Here is a 24542-nt window from a genome sequence, read left to right as displayed (position 1 = left end):
CCTAAGCTAAAAATGTGATTTCTACTACACAGTGGCCTAGCTGGGTGCTTACATTAGAAAGACATGAGAGTCTATGATGACATTTGATAAATATTGGTTTCTGAAAATAATTCTGGTTGATTTCGTATGTGCATTATGACACGGTGCACATTTGTTGCAGGCTGTGCATGAATCCTCTCACTGACAGTAAGGTCTGCTCTATATGCTCATGCATCATTTCAACTCATCCTCAGTAACAGTGTGTATCCTACACATATTTAGAAGTGTCTTTTTCTCCTCCCCCACTACATACAAGCCGGTCAGAATATTAGAAACACCTCTGAATATAATGTAGTCCAGTACAATACCACTTTTAACTATGACCTCAATAATAAACACACTTGAATTCATACATTTGACAATTTCACCAGAAACTGAAACATTCTCGCTTCAGAAACAGATGTTAAGGCAGAGGTGTTTCATTGAATTGCATACAATTGTACAGGTGTATCTAACAAACTGGCCAGAGAGTGTATCTGAGAAAAAGAAATACTAACTAGCTGAACACTGCATGGCCAAAGCATGTTAGAAATCACTTGATGTATCTTATCATGATGAGTCTTTGCTGCTTTGTCAGATGAAAGGTTCTCTAAAGGAAAAGATGGTTTCTGAGAAGCTGATGTAACATAAAATCAAGCACTAACCTAATCAATGGACAGGATGATCTATTTGGTTGGTCAAGTTTAATGTACATTATGTGGTCAGTTTCTGAAAACAGCTCTGTTCTATCCATTAAGCTCTGTGGGATGTGCCTCAGTGCAAGAAAAGCCCTGAAAAATCACTTATCTTCAACTCGAAATTGGAGCTGAAGAGTCTGAAATGCGGTCAGTGTGAGACAAACTTGACAATTTCATGTTTATACTGCACAAATGATCTAGTCAAAGTCCTTGACAGGGCCCATTTGTTCCTGTAGGTTGTGACACACCACTTTGCATCTTATTTTACCACACAGGACAACAGGGCCTTTTCCATCACCAAGTAATATTAGCTCTAAAGCACAAAATGTGTCTTTTGTGTTTATGAGCTGGTGCACTTCAAGAGGAGCACATTGAATTAAACATCAGACATACCTCACCCGAAGGTGGCCCTGTATTTGTGAAGAAAGAATTGGCCTCATGTGGCACATACGAAAGAGGACAAGGGAGACACCATAGTCAGCCAAAGTTAATGTGGGGCACCCAAAGGAAACATGACTCAAGAAATACACATAGTGGCTGGAAAATATACTGTTGCACAGGCAAATATTAGCTTCAGGTGTACTGTCATCAGGCTGAACCTTGCTAGATAAATAGTGGGATATCAGCAACAATCCTTTCAGTGTTGTCCATGTTGACTTTTACAGACAGGGATTCAAAAACTGTACAGTTACACTTGGTCCACAACATTCTAAGACAGAGAAGCTCCTAAGGTAGCTTCATACACTCATTAACTACACCTGGTTACAGGCACCATCAACAGTTCCCAAACCAGCAGGGATATATATATGGAGAAGGTTAGGACTGAAATAGTACAGTGTCCATCATATGCACCAGTCTAATTCAGAAATAATATAAAGAGGAATAAATTCTACTCACTACCAGCATTGCAAACGAGATAGGCTAAGACATTCTCAGACTGGACCCAAAAATGCGCCTATGACGTGCAAACAAGAAAAGAGGTCGGCTGTTGTCATGACAACAAAGCCAAGAAGAGGACATGGGTTCGGTCCTTGTCAAGCTTTTGTAAGAAACATAAATAAATAGAGAAGAGTCTTAATTTTAAAGCACGGAGGGGTTGGTTCAATAGCCCCTGAAGGCAACACAAATAAGCACAACATCAAAAACACTAACATTGAAAGGAACATCCTGAGGTGCCATCTTTATTTTTTTAATATCTTGCAGGAATGACTTAACTGTTTTTGGAGCAATTCTCATGACCTTATATTACATAAAAGGCTGAGCACAAAAACCACTACAAGTGATAATAGGTTATTCAAAACACACAAGATGAAACAAGACCTACTGCGGTGGTATTTAGCTGTTCAGTGACGGTTCAAATCATATTTTCAGAATACAGAGCACAGTTACTTCCTTGCTAGCATAACATCTTTACATTATTACAATGAATAGGCTAGGATGACAATACATTCATTAAAAAAAACTTTTTGGCATTACAGAGCAAGATAAAATTTATGGAAGAACATGTAGTAACGTCTTTAAAAAAAAAAACGTTATTCAATAAATGTGTTAAATACATTAAGATGGGGACCTAAAGGATTTATTGATAAAACCACAACAGCAAGAACGTGGTATCACGCTTTAAAAAAATTTAAAAGCCATTAGTTTTTGTGTGTGCACTTTTCACAAACTTCCATCGCACTAAAAGAGGTCATGAGCTTCATTCTATGTTAAGAGGAACTGAAACATCTAAACCCGTAAGCAGAGAAGACAAGTGCAAATTGTGAAGACAAACAAGTCTGACACACCAGACAACACACTGAAAGCACAATATTCCTCCTGCTATAGTAGAGCAAGAGCTACTCTGTGTGAATAAAAAGGGAAGGTTTATTATCTAGTGGGCCATTGTGCAGAGGGCTCCAAGCTTAATTTAGCACCACTCCACATCAAGGAGACACTTGAAGACCCCGCCCCTCCTTGACTTCCTTTAGCAGCACCCTGAGATGGCCAATTCAAGTACCACGCAGAAAGCTACTGTTGTAGCTCCTGCACTTTTTTTTATTACTGGGCATGCCAGGGAATGCCAGCAGCTATTGCACATTCAATGCCAGTGTCTATGGTGCATGTCCATGGTAACAACAGTGTGCCTTTCTAAGAGATGCCATGAGAACCATCAGTCAGCACCACAGACTAAAAGAGAGGAACTGACTCTGATGCTCATCAAGTCAATGAACTGTGCTACTGCAAAGTACCTTATGCATGTAAAATGCCAATGCACAGAAATGGTATCAGTAAAATATGATTCATCATGACAGCATATCGACTAGTCAGTCACGTCTATTTCAGAATCTGGGTTTGAACTAAAGGAATCACATTAATGACCGCAAACATACTAAGCAACTACAAACTGGTCAGCATCTATCCTTAAAATACACCAATAATATCCTGCATCAGAGTGTCTACATTGCCAAGGCATTACATTTAAGCTGTTGGTTCAGTTTACATTGGATCAACTATGTTGCCCTCTACAGTATTCAGTCCGCTTGTTAAGTAGTGATGTAACGTTTTGTTACCAGGTGCAAACTGTGGTTCTTCTCCTCCTCTTCACAATTGTAAACACTATTCACTGATACATTTTACACAGCTGAAAGTAACAGCAAAATGTGGGAACTATTAAATACTTGTTACTCATATAACTTGACACACATGTATATGACAACACTACTATATTTGAATCTAAATACAATTAGCTTTTTTTTCCCCCCTCTGTGACGTCTTGCTAAAAAAAAAAGTGTACAGGGTTACAGGCTCCATCATTTGGGTCTAGAGGGGCTTTGACCCAGAAGTTGTGTCACACTTAACAAGCGGATACATAATCTAAGGTTCCTTTTCATTTGCTGACATAAGTGCATATTTGACAATAATGCATCTGGCACTGTAAAATCTTAGCACACATAACATCCTCTAGTCATTTTTCTGGAGCCGCATTATAGGTAACAAGTCTTCAACAATCAAATCGTCACAGTTCATCAGCTGAAGATGTAACATGTACATTTGTAAGTGTTGCCCTAAACATGATTAACATTGATATACTGTCTATTTCTGTCATGTCATCCACAATAGGGTTAGATCACCTTCAAATAAAAAAAATATTTTTACCCTTTTTTTTTTTTAAACTCTTTTCCCTAGTGCGTTTTGTTTAGGTGTAGCCTTTATTTGCCAATGGTGGTGAATACAGTTCTGTTTGTGTATTGAATAACGTCATTCTCAACTGAACAGGGGCAATTCTTTTCAGCAACAATGTGCAGATTCACTGTCAGCTTTCAAAGGGACAACTAAGCTTTCTACTGAAGAAAATACTGTGAATAGTGAAAACTACTCAGAGAATGGTTTATGCTACAGACACTACATGAAAAACTACAACAGCTCTTTAGCTCTGGAACAGCTGTTGAAACCCCCAAACCACAAAAGGCCTAAGTCACTCTCACTTCGACTGTGATCAGGACTTTGGCTGGGATCAAAGCACCTACACAACCACAAGATACTTGGTGCACTTTAATAAACACCGTGTGTCCAGAACAGGGGTCCTATCACTCCCCTTCTCACTAAGAAAACAAATTAAACTTAAATAAAAAACCCTCACAATCAAAGTGCTTTCAGTAAGGCCACTTCAGTTTTCCTCTCTGTGAGATTTGGGGGGAGTGAAACAGCTGTAATTTCTGTGGTGACATGGATAATGGCTTAAAGTATCTAGTATCTGTCAGCCAGAACATTACCTAGGTATTATAGTATAAGGTATCCCAAACTCGGCATGTACTAAATGAAGAGAATGTCTTGCTGGCTTTCAGAATTAGTGCGTCCGCAATAAAACTTAACACAGGACTTTTTTTTTGTTTGCTTGTTTTCTCCCCCTCACAGCAACAGTATAGACAGAAAAGCTGTTTTTTCTGCAGCTCAGAACTGACTGGCCTCTCACTCACTTTACATCTCTCCCTCCCCCTCTAGTAACACAACTTCTCTCTGCAGCCACCTAGCCAGTAAGCTGCAAGGCCCTGGACTAGCATACCAGTGGAGAAATTCCCAGATAAGTAATACTCCTAGCCTTGGGGCTTCAGGCATCAGCACCCTGGCCACTCCTCATGGACTACGTCATCAGCTTAGAGGCGCGCAGCCACTTCCACAAAAGGAATTCCTTCTTACTGCCTGCATGCAAGTATGAGTGCGGTGTGTATTAGACAGATCAACCCAGACTAAGAGAGAGATCAGTGACAAGTATAAGTGAAGTTGCAAAAACAATAAGCCAGACATGCAAAAGAGTGATTACATAATGATCAGTAAAACTGCATTTATAGGGAGTGAGTGTTCTTTCTGTAAGGTCGTGTACATCTGTGTGTGTTTACACCTAAAACAAAGAGCTCACAGCTCCTGTGCTACTGGCAGGGTTCAGGAGGCCAGAGGGTATGAGGGGGAGGTTAGAGTACTGCAGGGCGACCAGCTGGGCCCTTCCACTAGATGAGCCCTCTTAGAAGCCGTAACCAGACTACACACACAGCCTTTGCCTTCAGTGCTCAGGCTGCTGCTACTGAGGACAACCATATATGGCCCTGGGATTCCCATGGAAAACGAAGACCGGGATTGAGGAAGCGGGGGGAAATGCCGGCCACACTGCAACTGTACGTTTCACTTAGGCTTTCACTCAGCAGCCAAAACAAGAGCCTCACTGGAGAGCCATGTTTGCTTCCATGTGAGGGATCCAAAGGTAAGAGGGGGCACAGTGGGGGTGGGGGGGAGAGGCAGAGAGGTTAGATAGCCAGGGACAGATGGCAGAATACAGCATCTGTTGATATTTTCATACAGTAGAAGCTTTATGTGGAGGCTCCTCTACAGAGGACAGTAGATGGCTCAGTCAGCAGCCACCAATAGTCTACTGGAGAGGCATTGAGCATGGTCCACAGTACACTCCCTCCCCTCTTCCCCCAGCATACAGGCACTAGGTCACCTCTCACCCCAACAAGGTCTGAACCATGAGGTTACAGGGACAATATGGATGCAAGAGTCTGCCCTGCAGGTATTCAACAAATTTATACCCATTACCAGCACAGATATAGATCACCACTACAGTTAACACAGCATCACAGTGCACGCTGAATTGCTAGTACACTGCCACACAAAAACCAAGACCAATTCCACAGTTTTGAGGGGATAAAATCTGCTGAGTTCAGTGTAATTTAAAGCAGAACTATACTGACCTACCCACAAGCAAACAAGCATAATAAACCTGGTTATGAGCATTAGATTGGAAAGTGTCAATATTGTGACTTTTACTTGCTTTTCATTTTATCTGCTTTGACAAATCTGCAGTTTGCTGCAAGACTATGGAGGAGGGAAGTTAAATTCAGCAACAGCAAAGCGATGGCATACTGACACAACACTGAGTCATCTGCACTTTAGTCAGTCATCTTTAAATGTGAAACTGATGCACAACATTTTATAATTAATTAATTAATAAATAAATAAATAAATAAATAAATAAATAACTACCACGATTCGCCATGCCACATGTACAAATAAAAACTGAGGATGGTTTCAGACATTATTAGGCACAACAGTGCAGATAGCTGTGTACTTACATGTATGTACATATGTCTCTGCTAGGCCAACGTCAGTGATAAAAGCAGACGAGTGGACAAAGCAGGCTCACTAGTAAAGCCTCAAAGAGGAAATGAGAAAAATAAACAGCCCCTTCCTGTTCCTCTCTGGCCTGAAATCTCCAACACCCTGATCCCTCCTATGGTCACCACCTCAGTATGGAAAGAGGAGCTATACCCCTTACTACTCCCCAAGTTCTGGACCCGAACATGTACAGCACAAGGGCATCCATGTTTACTGTCCTTCAAACAAACCGATTAAGACAGAAGGGTACTTGGATACAAATGTTGAGGAAGTTCCTTGTTTGTTGGTGATGAGCCACATTACTGACTAATAATCGATATCAGCTACTTAAAAATATGCAACACATGCAGCTGATTTACAAACATGCACCAACTTTGTGAACTGTCAGTTAATATGAATCACTATACAACATGTGCTCATGCCCTGGGATTGTAGTGACTGGGTTCTGACACAGAATTGTAATGAACTGTTGTCTATGAAGCAGCTTAAGTGGGTTTGGTTATTTAATTATTCATTTAACTGTAACATTTGAGATTGATTGAGTCAGTGACCTGACTTTTATAAAACATGACAGTAATGACTTAAATTTCACCATTTTATTTAGAAAAATCACTCAATAACTCTTTAGCATTATGTTCTATCACTAAGCAGAATTTGTTGATACCGTTCTTTCACTTAAAAAGCATCATGTAAAAAAGTTCTCACCAGAACTGATCATATTTGCCATTTTTGACAATATTTAGTATAGCACTGGCAGGAGATGCTAACATATGAAAAGGCCTACTCATCTTCCTTCACCAGTTTTTCAGTTGCATCATTGTCCAGTGCAGGACATGTAGCATTCAACAAGGTTTTAAAGGATTATTTAAAACATGAGAAACAGTTACGGCATGAGAACAAAACACAGAGGCCATACTTATGCAAGTCCATCTGAATCAAAAGCCAAAGCGCTCAGGCTGTCAAGGTCCAGACCCACTTACTGACACTGCTACTTATCTGCAAGAAGAGTATCACTTGCACGTGCTTAGTCACAAAAACACTAATGGGACAGCGTTCAATCTCATATCACTAATGAATCAATGTTAACAAAAACCAATACCAGTCACAAAACAGCATTACATTTTGAAATGCAGCAATATATTATACTATCAGTCGATAAAAGCACTTATATTGGTATAATACTATTTTTACTGGTGATATAAACCAGATGGTGGATTAAGTACATTTTATTTTTCCTAGAAGTCTGTGCACTGTCAAATTAGCAAGTGAATGATCATTTCATGACGTATTTTCAAAAATACTCACTCCCAGCGGACATGACAGCAAGCTACAAGATGAAATCCGGATTTTACAGCTAGGTGATGTGGCAAGGTTGTTCTATTAAGTTCTGTGACAGGTGGAAGCAACAGCTTCCCCATCTAAAAACATAAGGAAATCAGGGTCTGCATCGCCAAGCTTAACAATAACACAAAGCCTAAACTGTCTAGTGTGTAATAAACCAATCACTGTGTTCATGCCTATCCTTCATTTCATCAGCTAAAGATGCAGCTATTTTGAAATAAACGGAAAGAATGTAACCTCACCCTTTCACAGACAACAAATGGACATGCTCTCTCTGCCTTAATTGTACTAACTGCTCTGTAAGACAAAAAGGAATTCACAGTCTCTCCATCCAGGTGTTGTCAGTTCAAAAACAGCTCATAAAAATACTCCGTGTGAGACACAACTGCCACCAAACAAACAGCAGGATGACTTCAAGAAGACCCCGCTCAGGTAGAACACAAAATGTGCCACAGGGTGGGGGGGGGAACGAAAGCCACACACACACACACACACTGAGGTCACCCCACAAACATTTCAGAGCAGCGCAATACTATCCACAACTTGGAAAAGTGGCGGCAGTCAGAAAATTAAGTATTGGACAATTTGTAAAGGCACCTTGCAGGATCCTTTACCAAGTGTTTTTACACAAAAGGTCTCAATGGGTAATAAAGCTTGCATGGGACATTTTTTAAAAATCAACCCCTCAACAAATCAACTATACTTTTCAATTTGGGTACAGTACAGACCAACCCTTTCAACCCATTTAGCTTACACAACAGCAGTCTGTTGTCAAAGCCATACAATGTGTCACAATCAGCAGATGACCTGTCATGTTGCATAGCATTGGTGTGCAACCACCACAGGAACTTCCTGCTGCTGATTATGGGGTTGGTAGCAAGCTTGAATGAAACAGCACAACAAGGAAAGACCTGCCAATTATACACAGGCAAAATATACATGTTCCTGGGCTCCAATTCTAAAATTAATGCTGTCAGTCATCAAGCATGCCAAGGTTACAACAATGCTGCAATGAATCACTGCAGGCTAGAATTCAGCATCGCACTGGGTGACCTATATTTCTATATAAGAAGTTATCTCCTATCTACAGTACAGCTACTACTGATTCCAAACATGTCACCCATTGACACCCGCTGTGCAAGTTGAATATACAGTTTAACACCTTTAGTCAGCCACTGCAAAGAAACCAGCTGCTAATTGATTTTATTTTTTAAAGAAATCCCTTAATCTAACTGCACTGTCAAAATATTGTGCCATGCATTGGCTTTAATCCAAATTGATCCAGACACAAGTTCTTCCATGCATTCCTAATGTTGCTCCCACCGTTTATTTGAATTCAACAGGTTAGAGTTTACTACTTCAAGGCCTGTTTTGTTTCATGTCGTTAATAATTTCCTTTCCTGTACCCTCATGACAGCAACACTGTATGAGAAACTGACCATTCATCAAATCTGAGTAAAAGCTACAATTGGATAAATAAGAATACAGTCAAATTAAATTGTGATTAGTCTCTTAACTCTAGAACAGATGTGCAATCAGAAAAATTTCTTCAATTTACTGAAAAGAGCATCCACCTCACTCTTAAAGCAATTTGAAAGTAACAGATTTTGCTAGCAATCAAAAGAACAAAAACTTTGCATTAATGTATTAAATACGAGTATGGTTTTTAATTAAACCTATATGTAAAAACAGCACTGCCTTGCTTATCTAAGCTCCATTTTCCTAAAGCTTTTATGCCAGATTCTGTGCACGCCTACAAACTCCAAAGCTGCTGAAAAACTGACAACAGCATTGTGCATTACTTACCCTCAAAATATGTAATCCTAGATAGCCTTTATCTAAGAGTCATCAGATCTGGGCATTATTAAGCAGGCAGATCATCAACAAAGAGATTTTATGTGGGCTAAATCTTTCTGTGCAAGTCACTAACCTGCAGGCTAATGGAACAGGTGAGCGCATCAAGGAAGACCTGCAATGCAATGTAATGTACACAAGCCCATCTAAACCAAGGAGCCTCTTCACATGAAATGGAGGGATTTTCTCTCTCTCAGGTCTGTGTCAGCAGGACAGGTACATGTCACATCTTTTTTTTTTTGCTCCTCTCACAAATGCAAGCCTCATGCACAGCTGGGGCTGTAGTGAGATCCACAGCAATTATGTAATGTGTTCATATGACTGATGAAGAGAAACAGCCACCTCTCCATCTCCTACCACATGCTCTGTAATTGTTCCATTACACAGACTCGAAGTTGATTCTCATTTCAAACTGTGAGCACTGCCAAAGACTGTCTCTCTATTCAGTCTGTTATGCAACTCCCACTCTGTACATGAAAATCCACCAACACAAGTGACTAGCAACCTTCACTGAGTCACTGTCATGGAGACAGTGCAATAGTGTTCACAGACTTCAGCGCTATAATGTGGGTGTGTATTGCCAACAGAGCACAGGCATTATAATACACAACCTGACGTGATGCAGAGCTGTATAGCAAAACCATGAATACTGGAGACAAAGGTCAGTGTGGAATTCCTGTATGAAGTGACAAGCCCTGGTTACCTCAACACTAACTGCCTTGATGAAGCTCAGTGGGCAACAGTCAGCTGGGCTTTGGCATTGTATGGGGAGAGGCAAGCCAGAGAGAGAATGCCTACAGGGGAGGGGTTTAGGTGACAGCTGAGGAATGTCTGCTGTGCTCTCTCTTTGCCATGGTTTCCAGCGACTGCCATGTGAGGAATGCACGGGCCAGGACGACAGGACTCAGAATGCCACCCTCTGAGATGAGTTTAGCCGACAGGATCTGGAATCTCCACTTGTCTACTGGAGCCCTCATTCACTTGTGCATCTTCTCTCCAGCCCACCTGAATCCAAGCAATCTGTGTTTGGGTGAACCAATCTGTCTCAATCACTCACCTCATAAAATGTAAACATGATTTTGAAACTACAAAGGCTGTATAAAATCCCAATTTTCACTCTGGTGTTCTTGCCTATATCAAAATTGGTCTGGTTATGATCTTCACTGTGAACCACATCGCAGAGACACCACCACAACAGAACAAGTTTACAGGTCTGTCTGCAACAAGTCATTTTTAAAGTGACAGGCCTGTGACTCACACAGAGACAACCTCTTGAATAAATGTGAGATTATGCCAGAGTTGCACTACAAAGCAGAGCTACAGACTCTGAGTCATATCCAAAGTTAGCATCTCCTGAAACCCATTTAGGAGAACTTGTGGCGGTCGTATTTATAACTCTGCACCAGTCACCAATGAAGGGACAGTTACTGCTGCATCCAGTGAGGGGTGAGCCCTTGTGTAACAACATGACACTCTTCACAACAAAGCCAGGGGTCAGTCACTCAACAGAATAGGGAACTGCAGTTTACTGCACCAAAAAGAAAAAAAAAATTTTCAACTATAGAAGTCACCTGCACAAATGTGTTGGTCTCACACAATGATATCATGGTACACTCTGGACTTTGTTAAAATCAACAGAAGAAGCACATCATCCAGAAAGACATCAGGTGGCTCTGACTGTTCATCTCATCTGAGGAAATGAACATCAGCTTGACCTGCAATTCTGGGATTAGCATTCTTGAAATCCTTTATAAGAACCCAAAACCCAGGGATCACATGCTGGCCTACAAAACACACACAGACATTCACAGCAGCTTCTCGTCTCCCGAGATGGTTAGGTCTGGAAAGCGGCAGTGCAAATTCTTTCCTCACTCTAGCTCATCCCCGGACATCAGTCCAAAAAAAGGCAACGTTTCCACCCAATGAGTTTGCACAGGGGGCCATGCTAATTCCAAATTTAATTGTAGCAGACTAAGCACAAAGAATGGTTGATTTAGCAACACCATTAATAAACAGAGACGGGGCTAAATTAATTATCTAGGGATAAAACAAATGACCTATCTCAGAAAACCTGCTTTTAAAAACTTCAGGTCAGTGGGTGTAACAAAGTCTTGGACAACAAACCTGTGTAGCAAGATGGTGCACATAGTGGTACTCAAGCACACCAAGACTGGTAATGAGGTAACACTGCTGGAGATCTATGGTAACATTCAACACTTAATGTAAGATATCTTCTGTCAAAGTCTTAGATTAAAATCGAAACACGGTATGTTTGTTATCTAACACTTTTAATGTAACAAATGAAACTGTGTAAATGCTTGTTTATACCAGTGATAACTACGAGTTTGATTTCTTCAGCACAAGGTACATGAATCTAGGACGATAGACATGACTGTAATGTCCTGGGTACAAATGTAGGGAATTTTCTAATGTTGAGTGTTACTACCTAACAAATACAACAATTCCATGTAGTACTAAAAACTAAATTCTGATATTGATGTAAAACAGCTAACAGCGTTAACGCAATCTTATTACCTTTATAAGAAACCTCACTGGATGCAATAATAATAATCTTATTTATCTTATTACCTTTATAAGAAACCTCACTAGATGCAATAATAATAATCCTATTTATCTCATATATATATATATACACACATCTTCTGGGTAGTATTTGCTTAACAGTACATGGTAGCATTATGAGGTCACTTCTGGAGCACAAAAGTGCACGCTATACAAATGTAGTCAAGTACAATTAAGTACTTCCACAGCCAAAGTCAAGCAATATAAATTTTAACGCGGATCTACTGTATCCCCGAATCCAAATGGATTATATCAGGACTTTATGCATCTGCAAGTTATGTAACTTACCATAACTATTCAATGACTGGACTGATGTTTTATGAAACTAAGCTAATGACATCATACTTGCTGTGTTTAGTTTCAAGAAGCCTCACACAGAAGGTAGCACCTGACGTTAAACACTAAAGACGGACTGCCATTTTCATTATTTAGCTTTCCAAGTACAGAGGCTAGTAAATGTAGTTAGCTACCGTGGTTAGGGAGCAAATAGTGAACTTAGCGATGCTGACATTTAATCCAAACAGCAAAGTATTTTGGTCACACACGTTCATGGTTAAAACCAAACACACAACATCACAAAACGTCAAATTTGGAGACCAATGGTTCGTTGACGTCGTTTTTGAAGCTAGCTAACGAATGAATTAACCTTAGCCGAACATCCAAAATAGCTAATGAAAACTAGCATCGCGTGCTAATAGAGCGTTAGCATACAGGACATTCGCTTGACCCATACTGCACTACAACCATTCACCGCTGTTAACAAAGTTATCCAATTTCAAGTAGTGTGCCAAACATTGCTAGCAATAATGTAACTAGTATGTGCATGTGGTATACAGTTAAGGCCTTGCAAGTATAACTTAAGCCTGTAACTGAATGACGTTGTAACTAGCTAAGGCTAGCTAGCTTCCGATTCCTCTCCAGAGTAGCCACGGTTGCGGTTTATCAACAAAACGACTTTTACTACTAGCCATGTTGTAGACATCGCTGTGGAATTATATTGCCTGGGCAGAGTGTCTTAATCAATGACAACGTTCACTACAGCTTCTTAGCATGACTCAAACATAGCACAACAAACGCGTTAGCAACACCATCTCTAAACCATTAGAAGCATTGGTGATTCTTTGGCCTGAATGTAATTTAGAACATAAATGACCTGGAGTTAGCGTTACAATCTAAAATTCAGTAGTACGGCAATTAGACTGCAACCCCGGGGTGTAGATATTGGCTAGGGCTAGTTTATTGTGGAAACCTTAGTCTTGAAAGCTAAGCTTTCAACTTTGCTTGGTGTGAATTGTGCTCTCAAAGTTACATGCACCGTTAGTACTGTTTTGGATCTGAATAATCCATAACCAAACTCAGAGAAACCCATTATCTCAACTCTGCGTCGAAAGGGACGGGTGTGCTAGGTAGGTAAACAACGGGATGAGAATGGCTTCCATTTGACAGGTGTTTCAGGATAAGCAGTTGCTAGCAGCAAACCGATTTTTGTCTGTAATGGTGCTGGCAATACCAATGAATGACGTTAACACCTCACACAAACCTGGTGAAGGGCGGTGAGACCGTCTACATTGGCGTAGTTGATGTCAGCGCCCCGGTCAAGCATTCGCAGCACCTCTTCGGTATCGCCGCTTGAGCAGGCGGCCAGAAACACGGCGCCATCATCGAACTTCACCTTCGTCTTCTTCTTTTTAAGTATAGGAGGCTCCTGGTCCGTTTCCGAGCCTAGCCATCGCTTTAACTGCTCATTCCTCTTCTGCTTGGCGTCCGCCATCTTCATCCCCGTCCTGTCTCGGGGTTCTTATCTTTCTCCGCGAGAGGATATACTTTATAGTGCCACTATCCCACAGCGCACTGGGGCGTGGGAAGGGAGGGCTGGGGAGGAGGGGGGACGAAGAGAGAGAGGGCGTGTGGATTGTTTTCCATAACCTCGCGAGAGCCGGAACTCAACAGCTGCAGTATAACGTCATCATCAGCAGATAATGAGGAGAGAGTGAGCAGGGTAATCCCTTACAGACTAAATAAAACAGAGTACTTGAAAATACTAGACTACACAACAGATAGCTAGCTCAGACGTATTCAGAGAGAAGCACAGCAACATACAGTAGCTAATAATATGTGTGTGTGTAGAAGTGAATCATTTACTGCTTGCAAACCAATGATGGTAAGATGATGTCATGGGGTAGGACTGGATAAGTCTGACTTCTTCCTACTCCATTCAAGCATGTACTAGGTATAAGCAAATTGATATTGGATTGTGTGTAAAATTATATGTGTTGTCATATCAACTGTTTTACATGCTTGAAAGAATAAATCAAATCAAATCAAATCAAGTATTTGTGCCATTTATGCTCTATTTTATTTTGTATAGGCTTTCATTTAGGCTTCTGTGATATTACTGCAACAAGTCGTAACCAGTAGGTTATTTATAAGAACAGTATAGGATATTAAACGAAATATAAATGGCTTCACAAAATCTCAACACAGGATACAGTTTACTTGTTCTTTCCAAAGCATTTAACTATAGCTTGGGTCTTTCTCAGCAATAGGAGCTGCTCATTCGGGATGGAGATAGTTCAGTTATGTAAGATTCAGGAGATGTTGAAATTTGTATTGATATTTTTTGGTCAGGCTGAGAAACAGTCAAACAGTTGATTAAGAACATTTAAATTCAGTGAAATACTGAAACCTGTGGAATTTACTAATGCTAGTTTTGTACACTTCATAAACACTTTACTACCAGGGGCATTTATGCCGTATACTGCTGAAAAGCATAGGAATATTTGTTGTTGTTATGGTGATCATTATAAAATTTTACAGGAGTTAAGAAAGAGATCAGGCACTGAAATGTTTCCAGATCTCCATTTATCAAATTTACACCAAAAATAGAAGAAAATAAAATAAAAAAAAATTGATTTGTGTTTTTCCAAACAGTTTTAACCTCCAAAGTATTATATTATCAATAATATATAAATATAATAATATTATCATATTATCAACTATGCAATGTTTTTTAATTTCAATAAAGCCATGTAATTCCTGTAGGACTGTGAAAACACTGTGTCACATTGGGTTTTTAGTTAAGATGCATTTCTCATTCAAACAAATTTCCTGACCATGATATACCCATTGTTCTTTGTTTGGTAGTGTATTAATATTTTTCAAAGAGGGTTTTTTTTTTTCATTTCAGTAAATGGCATTTAGTTATGCTAATTGAACAAGTTTTCATTTCAGATGAATCCCTCCTTTCCTTTGACACATGAACACAAAAGATTGAATGACCACTGCAACTACTGCATGACACATGTAACATAGACAGTTTCCATTCCAAAAGAATTATTATTATTATCATTTCCCTAAGGAAGCAATGCTTAGGGAAAATAAAATCTGTCTTACCACAAAGTACTTGCAATGATTTGATGGGTAACACTTGAAGTGTCTCAAGCACCAGGGTGGTCCAGCTCCACCTGGAGTGAAAACAGGGTGGCCAGGCATAAAGTGTTTTTATTTTGGCATCAAAATGTGTTAGTGTTGGCACACACCTATGTGTACTCAGCAGGGAGGGGGGTGCACTATTACCCTTTCATATGCAAGTTCTGGTTATGAAGCATGCAGCCAATTTTTTCACATTAAGGTGTCATTACAGATGATGATGTTATTTTTATGTTTGAAGACATATGAAAGAAAACAATGCTGCTTGTGCTTGATTTCATACCACTCACCTACTGAACCTAAAGTTGACATCCTGAATAACAAGCTGTTCAAGTAGAATCATGATCCAAAACACTGATAAATGTGACCATGAGCCACTGTGTAAAGTCAAGCTACCCCTATTTATTCATTTCAGAACCATTCTTCCTGTCTCTGATACTGAATGTAGACAGATTTAAATAATTTAATGCCTGCAAATGCAGCAAATGAGATGTGATTAAGAACCAGCACACAGAGCTTACGACACAGAGAGGACAAGCAGCTCAGCTGATGTTTATCCTTAATGTTAAAGAATTGTTTTGGGAAATCACTGTGGTTCTACTGAGTCATAGGAGTGGTGGAACACCAACTGCATCAGTGTCAGGAAGTTGCTGGTCAGAGGCTTCAATGTGCTGATATCAGAAGAGCTTGGACTAAAGTGATGCATAAGCTGATGTTCGGCGGGGAAGGCCGAACTTAGGGTGACTGGCAGCACAAAGTGAGCCATGTGGGCCACATCCAGCTCTGACTGTAATGAGAGTGTAGTGTGTGTATGAGTGTGTGTATGTCTCTGAGCCTCTGTGTAATCCACTAGTGAGCTTTAGACACTGTGTTAGTACTTGCAGCACAAACATCAAGAAGCTGTGCCTAGTTTCAAAAGGTTGTTTCATATTAAGTTTTTTTTATTTTTTCTGACATTTCAACACCAGGTTTTGAATATGTAATGCTACAGACTTTTCAATTTCTGTTTTAACCCTACAGTTTGCATAATATCTACAATGTCAACAACATAGTTACGTAAGATGGGACATTTGCTGCACTGAGACCATGGAAACTCTTCACTGAATATCTGCATACTCCACTTAACACTATAACAAACATCTTGGACGTGAGTAAAGCATCCTGTTTATGCATCCTGCCTTATCCCCTTAGTACTAGTACATTAGTAGTACATTCATCTCAGTACTGTCAGCCTAAGACCTTTACTGATTCACTATAGTATAAATTAAATGCAATCAATTCAAAAACAGGTGCTGTGGTTCAGGAGGTAGAGTGGGCCGATTTCCAGCTTCACCAGTCCACATATCAAAGTGTGAATGAGCAAATAGTATTGAAACCACTTTGAGTGTGCTTCAGTACAAGTAAGTGCTCTGTCCTATACAAGTATAAGACCATTTACCAGGTTCCAAAAAGTGTGGTTATGATGCCAGAGGACAATTTCAATGTTAGTTATAACTGATGCGATGTCAGATGTAGCAGGAAATTATACACCACTAGAGAAAAATCATTTGTCAGCATCACCTCTGACAGGCAGTCCCTGCAGCATATGTGTCATGACAAACTTATTTCTTTCATTATCCTTCACTTTGATCTCTGATAACTGGTTGTTGTTGCTCCTTGAGAGGATAAAGGCCCCAGGAGTGACTCAAGTGTATCTATACCACAAAATTACAACAGTGTGCTCTCACAGTTTGTCTTTAGCCGCTGAGATGTACAGAAGAGAAATCACAGATCTCAAAGTCATGTCATTATAGGCGTGACATTGCTGTCGGTGCCCTCAGCACCTACTGACTGGTTGTTGAGGGGAAGCTGATGTTTACTGCTTTAATTGAGCGTTTTGAAGGGACTGTTCTCTGGTGTGGTTTTTCAAAGCAGATGAGGTGTGCAAGTCAAGTGTTGTGAAAACACCACTGGTGAAGTGAAAGAGGGCTGTATGTAGATGTAATTTGTTTATGTAGTCATATGTGTTATTTATTATTATGTAAATTGTTCACTGGGCTCCTGATCTCAACGTGTCTCCATGTTTAAGTAAAGATTAACCAATCAACTATAAACCCACATTAATGAGATCAGACTGGAAGAATACTTCAATTTCATTGCCCATACAGTAACTTTATCCAGTCATGTCCACCAGCAGGTCAATGTAGGTGACCTAGACAAGCAGTACTCACAGAGGGGTGACTGCTGATGTGTGGACAACTCAGTCCCATCTGAGAGAAGCCAGACATCCTGCGCTCGTGCTCCCATGTCACCCAGTGCCTGTTGTTGGCGCCTGTGACACTGACACACTCATCTCCTCTCCCAACCTGCAGGTCCAGACAGCAGCGCTATCGAGCCGATAGAAATAGTTATGCTTTGATGTTATCAGAGGATTTCTAAAAAGTGATGTTGAGAAATAGTCTGATAGTGCTGGCTCAGTCCATCAGACTCCTGTCAATTAGCCACTGGTGGATTGTAAAGCTTGCCTTGGTCTGTGATCTCAAGTGAGCGTTAACAGGTCAACAGTGTAAAGCCAAGTACTAAAAATTCTTCCTAGAAGGGTTTATCCATGAAGCAACAGCCCCAAGGTAACACTGAGTGCTGGACTGGGCTCAAACTCTGAACGGACCTCCATTTGACTGCATGTTAGCTGTGTATAGAACTTTAGGTCCAAGGTCACCAGGAGATTCAACTGTCAAAGCATTTAGGGCAGAGAGAAATGTGAAGTCCAACTCTGTCTAAGGCCAATCGTGTGTCAGGTAATGAATCGGAGGAACAGAAACCAACTGGCAGAGTGACAGTTGAGAAAATGACAGGTGGAACAAAGAAGAGGGGCAAACTGTGTTCGACCATTCTCATCACGACGAATAATAACAGCAACCCGATCTGATCTGGGCAGCCACACGCTGTGGCCTTCTTCTCAGCTGTGGACGCCTGTAACTGTGTGCATTCTAAAGCCACTTGGGTCAATTCATTATTTGAACCTAATATGTTAAGCCTTGCCACAGCACTTCATATACAAGTCTTAGTTATTAATGCATAAACATAATATGTGCATTTTTGGTCAGGTGTTGCATCTTCTTCATGCTGTCACAGGAAGTATGTCGCATTTGACAGAAGCAAAACTTGTTGAAGGCCTCTCAAAAAGGCTACTCCGACAAAATAATCTGCAGCCTGTGCTACCATGAGGAGATAGCTCAACAAAAGCACCCAGTGCAGAGTATGGCAGGGAGGATAGCGGAGGATTGGGGAGTGTTCGTGAGGTGATCTACTCCCAGACGACAGCTGAGCTCTAACATTTGACAGAAACAGGGCAGTCGCTTTCACTCAGCAGGGGCTGTACAGCTGGAGCATCACTTGATTCTACTTTTTCAATCCCAGGCCATCATGCTGGTATGATAACAATGGATGCATGACTGTGCTAACTCAATTGAAATGTACAGCGATATCATGTCAGGTGTGCAAAAATGATGCACCCACTTTTAAATCTGAGATGCATGCCTCTTTAAGGACAAATCAGTGGTGACAGCCTAATAAGACAAGGCTATTTGAGTGACCTTGTTTCCTGGAGAAAAGAGGCTAATAATAGGCCAAAATCTGGAGCTGCGGTTAAGGCTGTGCTAAAAGCTTCAGTGAATCATTCTAGCCAAGCAAGCCATGGAAAAAAGATGATTAACTTTTGCTATCAAATTATTATCATGTTGCAGCCATATGAAGATGATGATGTTTAATGTCTTATTACCAAGAGTGTGAAGAAATAATATCACAAATGATCAGAAAGGAACTGTATTAAAGAATAAGTAAAAAAATGTTTCCAGCCTGTCTTTAAACGGTCCCTATATTCCTATATGTACACTTTAAGAGTTACTAGTGACCGTATTTGTTCCTCCTGCCGGTACCTCTTCATGTAATTCCAACATAAGGTATAAAGGACAAAATCACTCCTCAATCCTCATTCTGTGCCAGAGCTTATCACTGGTTGAACTGGCTGGATATCTTCCAAAGCGATAGCCTTTATAGTTAGTAGTTCATAAGATTGACTCACATACAGTTCTTTTGATCCTAAATTAATGTAAAAATATTGACTATATTAGCTTTAGGTTTTAAGAAAGTTAATTAATATATTAAAGAACCTTTGTGTGAAAATATTTGTTCCCTTTATGAATGCTGCCACAAGTTTTTTGACAGGTCCTTTTGGTCAGTGTACTAAAAGACAAATTTAATTAATGTAGGATCAGAGGTTCCTCAATATGATTTCCACAAAAGCCACAGAGGATACTTCCATTCTTCCACTGACACTGTTTATCTATGAGATTATTTAAGGCCTTGGTTCTCCTGTTTTAGAGTTCTTGATGTAGCTATTCAAACCCTCCACCCTCATTATTTCCATTCACCTTGATGAAAAAACCACAAGTGAAAAATTAGAGCCATGTCTAGTCTTTAAAGCCTTGGCCCTATCAAGTTTAAATACCACTTACACATTATGAAGTTAACTCAACCCAGTGGATGATCAGGGGCGCAAGCCCAGTGGGTGCATTCTCTGAGGTCAAAGGTCACAGACCATCTCATTTGTCATGGACAGAGCTTCAAGGCACTTCGCTTCACATGTGGGCAGATTCATGTTTCAATTAACAAGTATAATATATCTTGTTTCCTAACTGTGCTTGTCTCGCACAACCTTGGTAATCCTAAAATCTAGAGCAAGTTACAAAGGATACAAAGTTTCCCAAGAACATCATCAATCATGTTCAGCCTGTTTCAGTCTAAGTCTTGATTCCTGGATCCAGGAATCCATATATTTCGATACATGAATTACATATGTAGAGGGCATTCTAAAACTCATGGAGATCTGTTTTCCCATAGTTAAATCAAGGAAATCAAGTTTATCACAGGCCTCAGTTACTTCAAAATGAGTTGGGCTTTAACTTTTCCCTATTTTACAAAAATGATGCACAGTTAAGGTGCATCCACATGCTTCATGAAGGAAGCCCTTAAGCTGCAGTTTAAAAATAGATGTGTTACTCTCCCTCTTGCAGCAAAGCCACCCACATATTACCCTTTATGCAGCCATCTTACAATATCATCTGCACTAACTTCTGCAGCATACTATGTGTGCAGGAAAAAGGATGCCAAGAATTTATTGCTTCACCTCACATACTGTGGCAATCAATTACTGCTCAGAAGAAGCTAATGCAGGTTCAGAGCAAGGCCGTTTGTCCGACTGGATTTATACTATACAGACTTACCAGTAAAGCATCATCAAAGCGATATGTGTTTTTGCAAGTTGACACCTCAGCTATAGATTTTTTGGCGGGCATGAAATTTTCAGAAACAGGCAAAGTGAATAAATCATTCATACTCTTCGAAGTAGATGTAATCTCATTCAAAGCAGGTGTCAGCAGCTGGCTAGCATAGCTTAGCCTAGCATAAAGACGACAAACAGCTGGCCTGGCTCTGTCAGACTTTTTCTCTTCATATATTTACATTAAATATAATCACTTCTGTCATCACTTGTCTGGAATTTTTTTCACAAAGAAGCCAGAAATAACATTAACAAATAGATTAGACTCCGTTTTTTTTTTTACTGTTGATCATACTTTGAGAAACACCACACATTGAGGTGTACATTCAGGTCTCTACACTGAATCAGCACAAAAAGTCTTGACAGATGAATAAACATGAACAGACAACATGAAAAGCAGGTAGGAAACGTAGCCCAAGATAAACAACCAGATTTATTTTGAAAGCCTGCCTGACATCATCATAACAACCTCTAACAGCAGGCTGGTGCTAAAAATAGCAAAGATGTCAAAGCACTGGTACATATATGTCCATATAGTGTGTGGAGAACATTCTCAAGATAACAGCAGATGGCTCATAGATTGGAGCCTCATGAGGAAAGAGCCTGATGCATCCTACCCCAGGCGCTGGTAGCTCACCTAGGAATAAACTTTGCAAAGGCTCCAAGATGACTGTGTGTGAAGGGAGCACTGGGTTTTGGCCTTACATGTATTATGTACATGAAATGGTTCTTGACTCCATTACAAAGGTGGTGATGGGAAATTTAACCAGACTAGCTGAAACAGAAAGACCTGCATGTGCGTGTGAAGACATTTGCTATTTCATGTTTTTAGAACATTCTAATTTGTCAGAGCTACCACAATTTAGTATGTTAACCAGACATTTGTGAAAACAAGCGAAATAAAAAAGGTTTCACTATTGGCCAAGCAGAACTTACAACACACTTCTTGTCGCAGTTGAGGTGTTGCATTTCCTTTTCATTTCTGCTTCTGCTTTGCAAATAAAAGGAACTTTGCTGTAGTTCTGCAATTGTTAGGAACAATCTAAAACTAAAATTGAAAAAGTCTAAGCAGACAAAATGAGTAGACTACAAGTCAGAATAACTCCCAATCTGGGAAATCCTATCTTTCACAACAAGCCTTTCCAGCTTTTGATGGATGGAAGCCGTATTTCAGCTTAGTGAAGTCATCATTGTTGTGTGTTTCTCTGATGTGCATGATGAGTTTGGCCAAAGCCTGCTCTGCTCCTGCAGCCGGGTTTCTCCACTGCTGGAGAAGGGAGGAAAAAACACATAAGGGGGGAAAGGAAAGAGTCCACGACATCATCTCTCCAGGCCTTTTAAGGCACTCTCCAGTGGAGGGCTGAGAGTGTTGGCCCACTTTCCCATCAAAGCTTCCCAGCTCTGTCTTCTCTCCCCCTGGGAGCTTGGAACACAAAGTGACTGAGCACAGACTTATAAACACACCAGGGAACACAGTATGTAGATATAATATACTTTCAAAACAAACCAAAAATATATAACAAACTGTCCTAATGCACTCTACGACAGCGGAGAGAAACTACGTGAAGCACAAGACATGACGTGGCAATCATTTGTCATGTGTACTTATGAGAGAAATGGACCACAAGTTATAACATGCACTTATGTTGTCAGGGTCACACTGTATCACCTTTTTGACATTTTAATATGCATGCAGGCGCAATCAGAATATGGAGGAGAAATAAGGGAATGCTAGTTTCTGGCAATGATCATATTCAGTACTGTATTCCCAGATGATGTCAAGGGCCACAGTAGCTCGGAGCTCAGTGTTCCAGGGCTCATCGAATTGAAATAGAGAGGAGGGGAGGGGAAAAAAAGAGAAGGATTAAAAGCGAGAAATAAAGAAGGCTTTGCTGTAGTGCTGACCCTTCTTGGCTGTATCACTGCTGATGTCAAATGGCACTATCCTCACCCCTCACTGCCTCATACATGAACCCTGACCAGAGTTGACCCACACACACAAATACACTCCCACAGAAAGGGCGAGATGGAGAGAAATAAGAGCGAGATGGAACAAGAGAAGAAGGAGGGTGATGCAGCAGATTGTGTGGGTGAGCAAAGTGCATGTGAGCGAGTGAGATTGATCGAGGGGAAGTACTGGCGCATGTGTGACAGCACAGACAAATGGTGAGTTAAAGGCTGTTATGTTGGCAAGTTTGGCCCCCGCTCGACTGCCAGATCAGTTCCATGAATGCAATGTTTCAAGTGCAGCCTTGAGCTCCTCAACCTGCTCTATAAACAATAAGCATTGCTGAAATACATTATGGGGCTTTTGTTGTCAGCTGCATGAAATAATTTTGTTTTCCTGAACCAAATCTGATGGTGTATTACAACCCAATTAGTCTTAATAAGGTCACAGAATTAGAATTAACATTTTATATTACCTGAAACATAACAAGAGTCAGAGTTTTGAATGCTGGTCACTATATCTTAGACAAAGCTGCCAAAAAAAAAAAAAACCTTTCTAACCAAATCAGTTAGTTTAGTAATGAGCATTAAAATGTTAATCTTCCAATGAGGTGTAGTAATTTAGTTTTATAAAAAAAATTCCAAGCTTTCTTATACTGATAAAGTGAAACAGTTAGACACATATAAATATTGTGTTTTGGGACACATATCTAATTATTTTCAGGAAGCAAAAATGCAGTTAAGGTATCATGACTAAGATTCATCATCAGCCAATGAACTTGTTCATGTTGTGCCTCCAACACCACTCATGGTCTCAACACATTTTACTCACTGAATTTGAAAAACTTAGTTTGTCCATAGTTTATTTGCCATCTGTTTTGTGAAACAATAAAAAAAAGGTCAATACAGTCAATAATACACATTTTAATGTGCCAAACAAATGGAGAACATTCATATGCAAGTTCAGTATATGAGTTAAATGATGTTTACCCATTATTTCACCCCAAGAGGGGGTTGTCAGGTCATGTTGTCATAAACCTTCAGAGCCCCACATTAAGCAACACCATTTTCCAGACTTAACCTGCCCTTTACACAAAGCATCCCTGAGCCCTATCCTCACCCAGGCAAAGAGCAGATATGTGGCTTGATAAACAGCTTCAGCATTGTATTCGCTCAGGTTAAGCAGCGCCTGGCCCAGCTGGCTCTTAATGGCAGTCACCTCTGAGAGCTCGGAGAGCCGGGTCCACTCAGTTGTCCAACCACTGACACTGATCTACTGTCAAACAAAAGAAGAACACACTACTAACAACCCCAGTGAGTCAATAACTATGTTATCACTAATACAACACTAATACAAATTCTGTGTGGGTGTAGGAGTGAAGACAAGTCTACAGGGTCATCAGGTGGGCACCATCTGCTACCTTTTGTGCATCAGAATCCACCCTGTGTTGGTATTCCCTCTAACAAACCACTTACATTCTGCCGCAGGTGTCATGATTCAGTTCCGCTGCTTCCCGTCCGGCTTTTATTTTGACGTTACTTCCTGTTTTTGTTTCACCTTAGTTTCGGTCTTTTTACGTTCTTCATCACTCACATTAGTTTCACCTGCTTCGTTATTATTTGCACCTGTTTACACCTCTATTTAGGCAGCGTCCTCCCACAACGACGCTGCCAGATTGTTCTAGACCCCAGCTCTGACT

General features: G+C 40.4%; 1 protein-coding gene across 5 annotated transcripts in view; it reads right to left on the bottom strand.

Annotated features, from left to right (window-relative positions):
- The window catches only part of ppp1r12a (protein phosphatase 1, regulatory subunit 12A), a 53845-nt gene extending 39798 nt beyond the window's left edge, over positions 1-14047 (bottom strand). For all 5 annotated transcript variants that reach the window (XM_020613637.1, XM_020613640.1, XM_020613638.1 and 2 more), the window contains exon 1: positions 13687-14047. In XM_020613637.1, the coding sequence (XP_020469293.1) occupies positions 13687-13923 (237 nt within the window). In that variant the 5' untranslated portion in view covers positions 13924-14047. The remainder of the gene's footprint in view (positions 1-13686) is intronic.
- Between the last annotated feature and the right edge of the window lie 10495 nt (positions 14048-24542).

Source organism: Monopterus albus, unplaced genomic scaffold, assembly GCF_001952655.1.
Source record: "Monopterus albus unplaced genomic scaffold, M_albus_1.0 scaffold136.1, whole genome shotgun sequence".
NCBI classification, from domain to species: Eukaryota; Metazoa; Chordata; class Actinopteri; order Synbranchiformes; family Synbranchidae; genus Monopterus; species Monopterus albus.
This window is presented reverse-complemented; position numbering and strand designations above follow the sequence as displayed.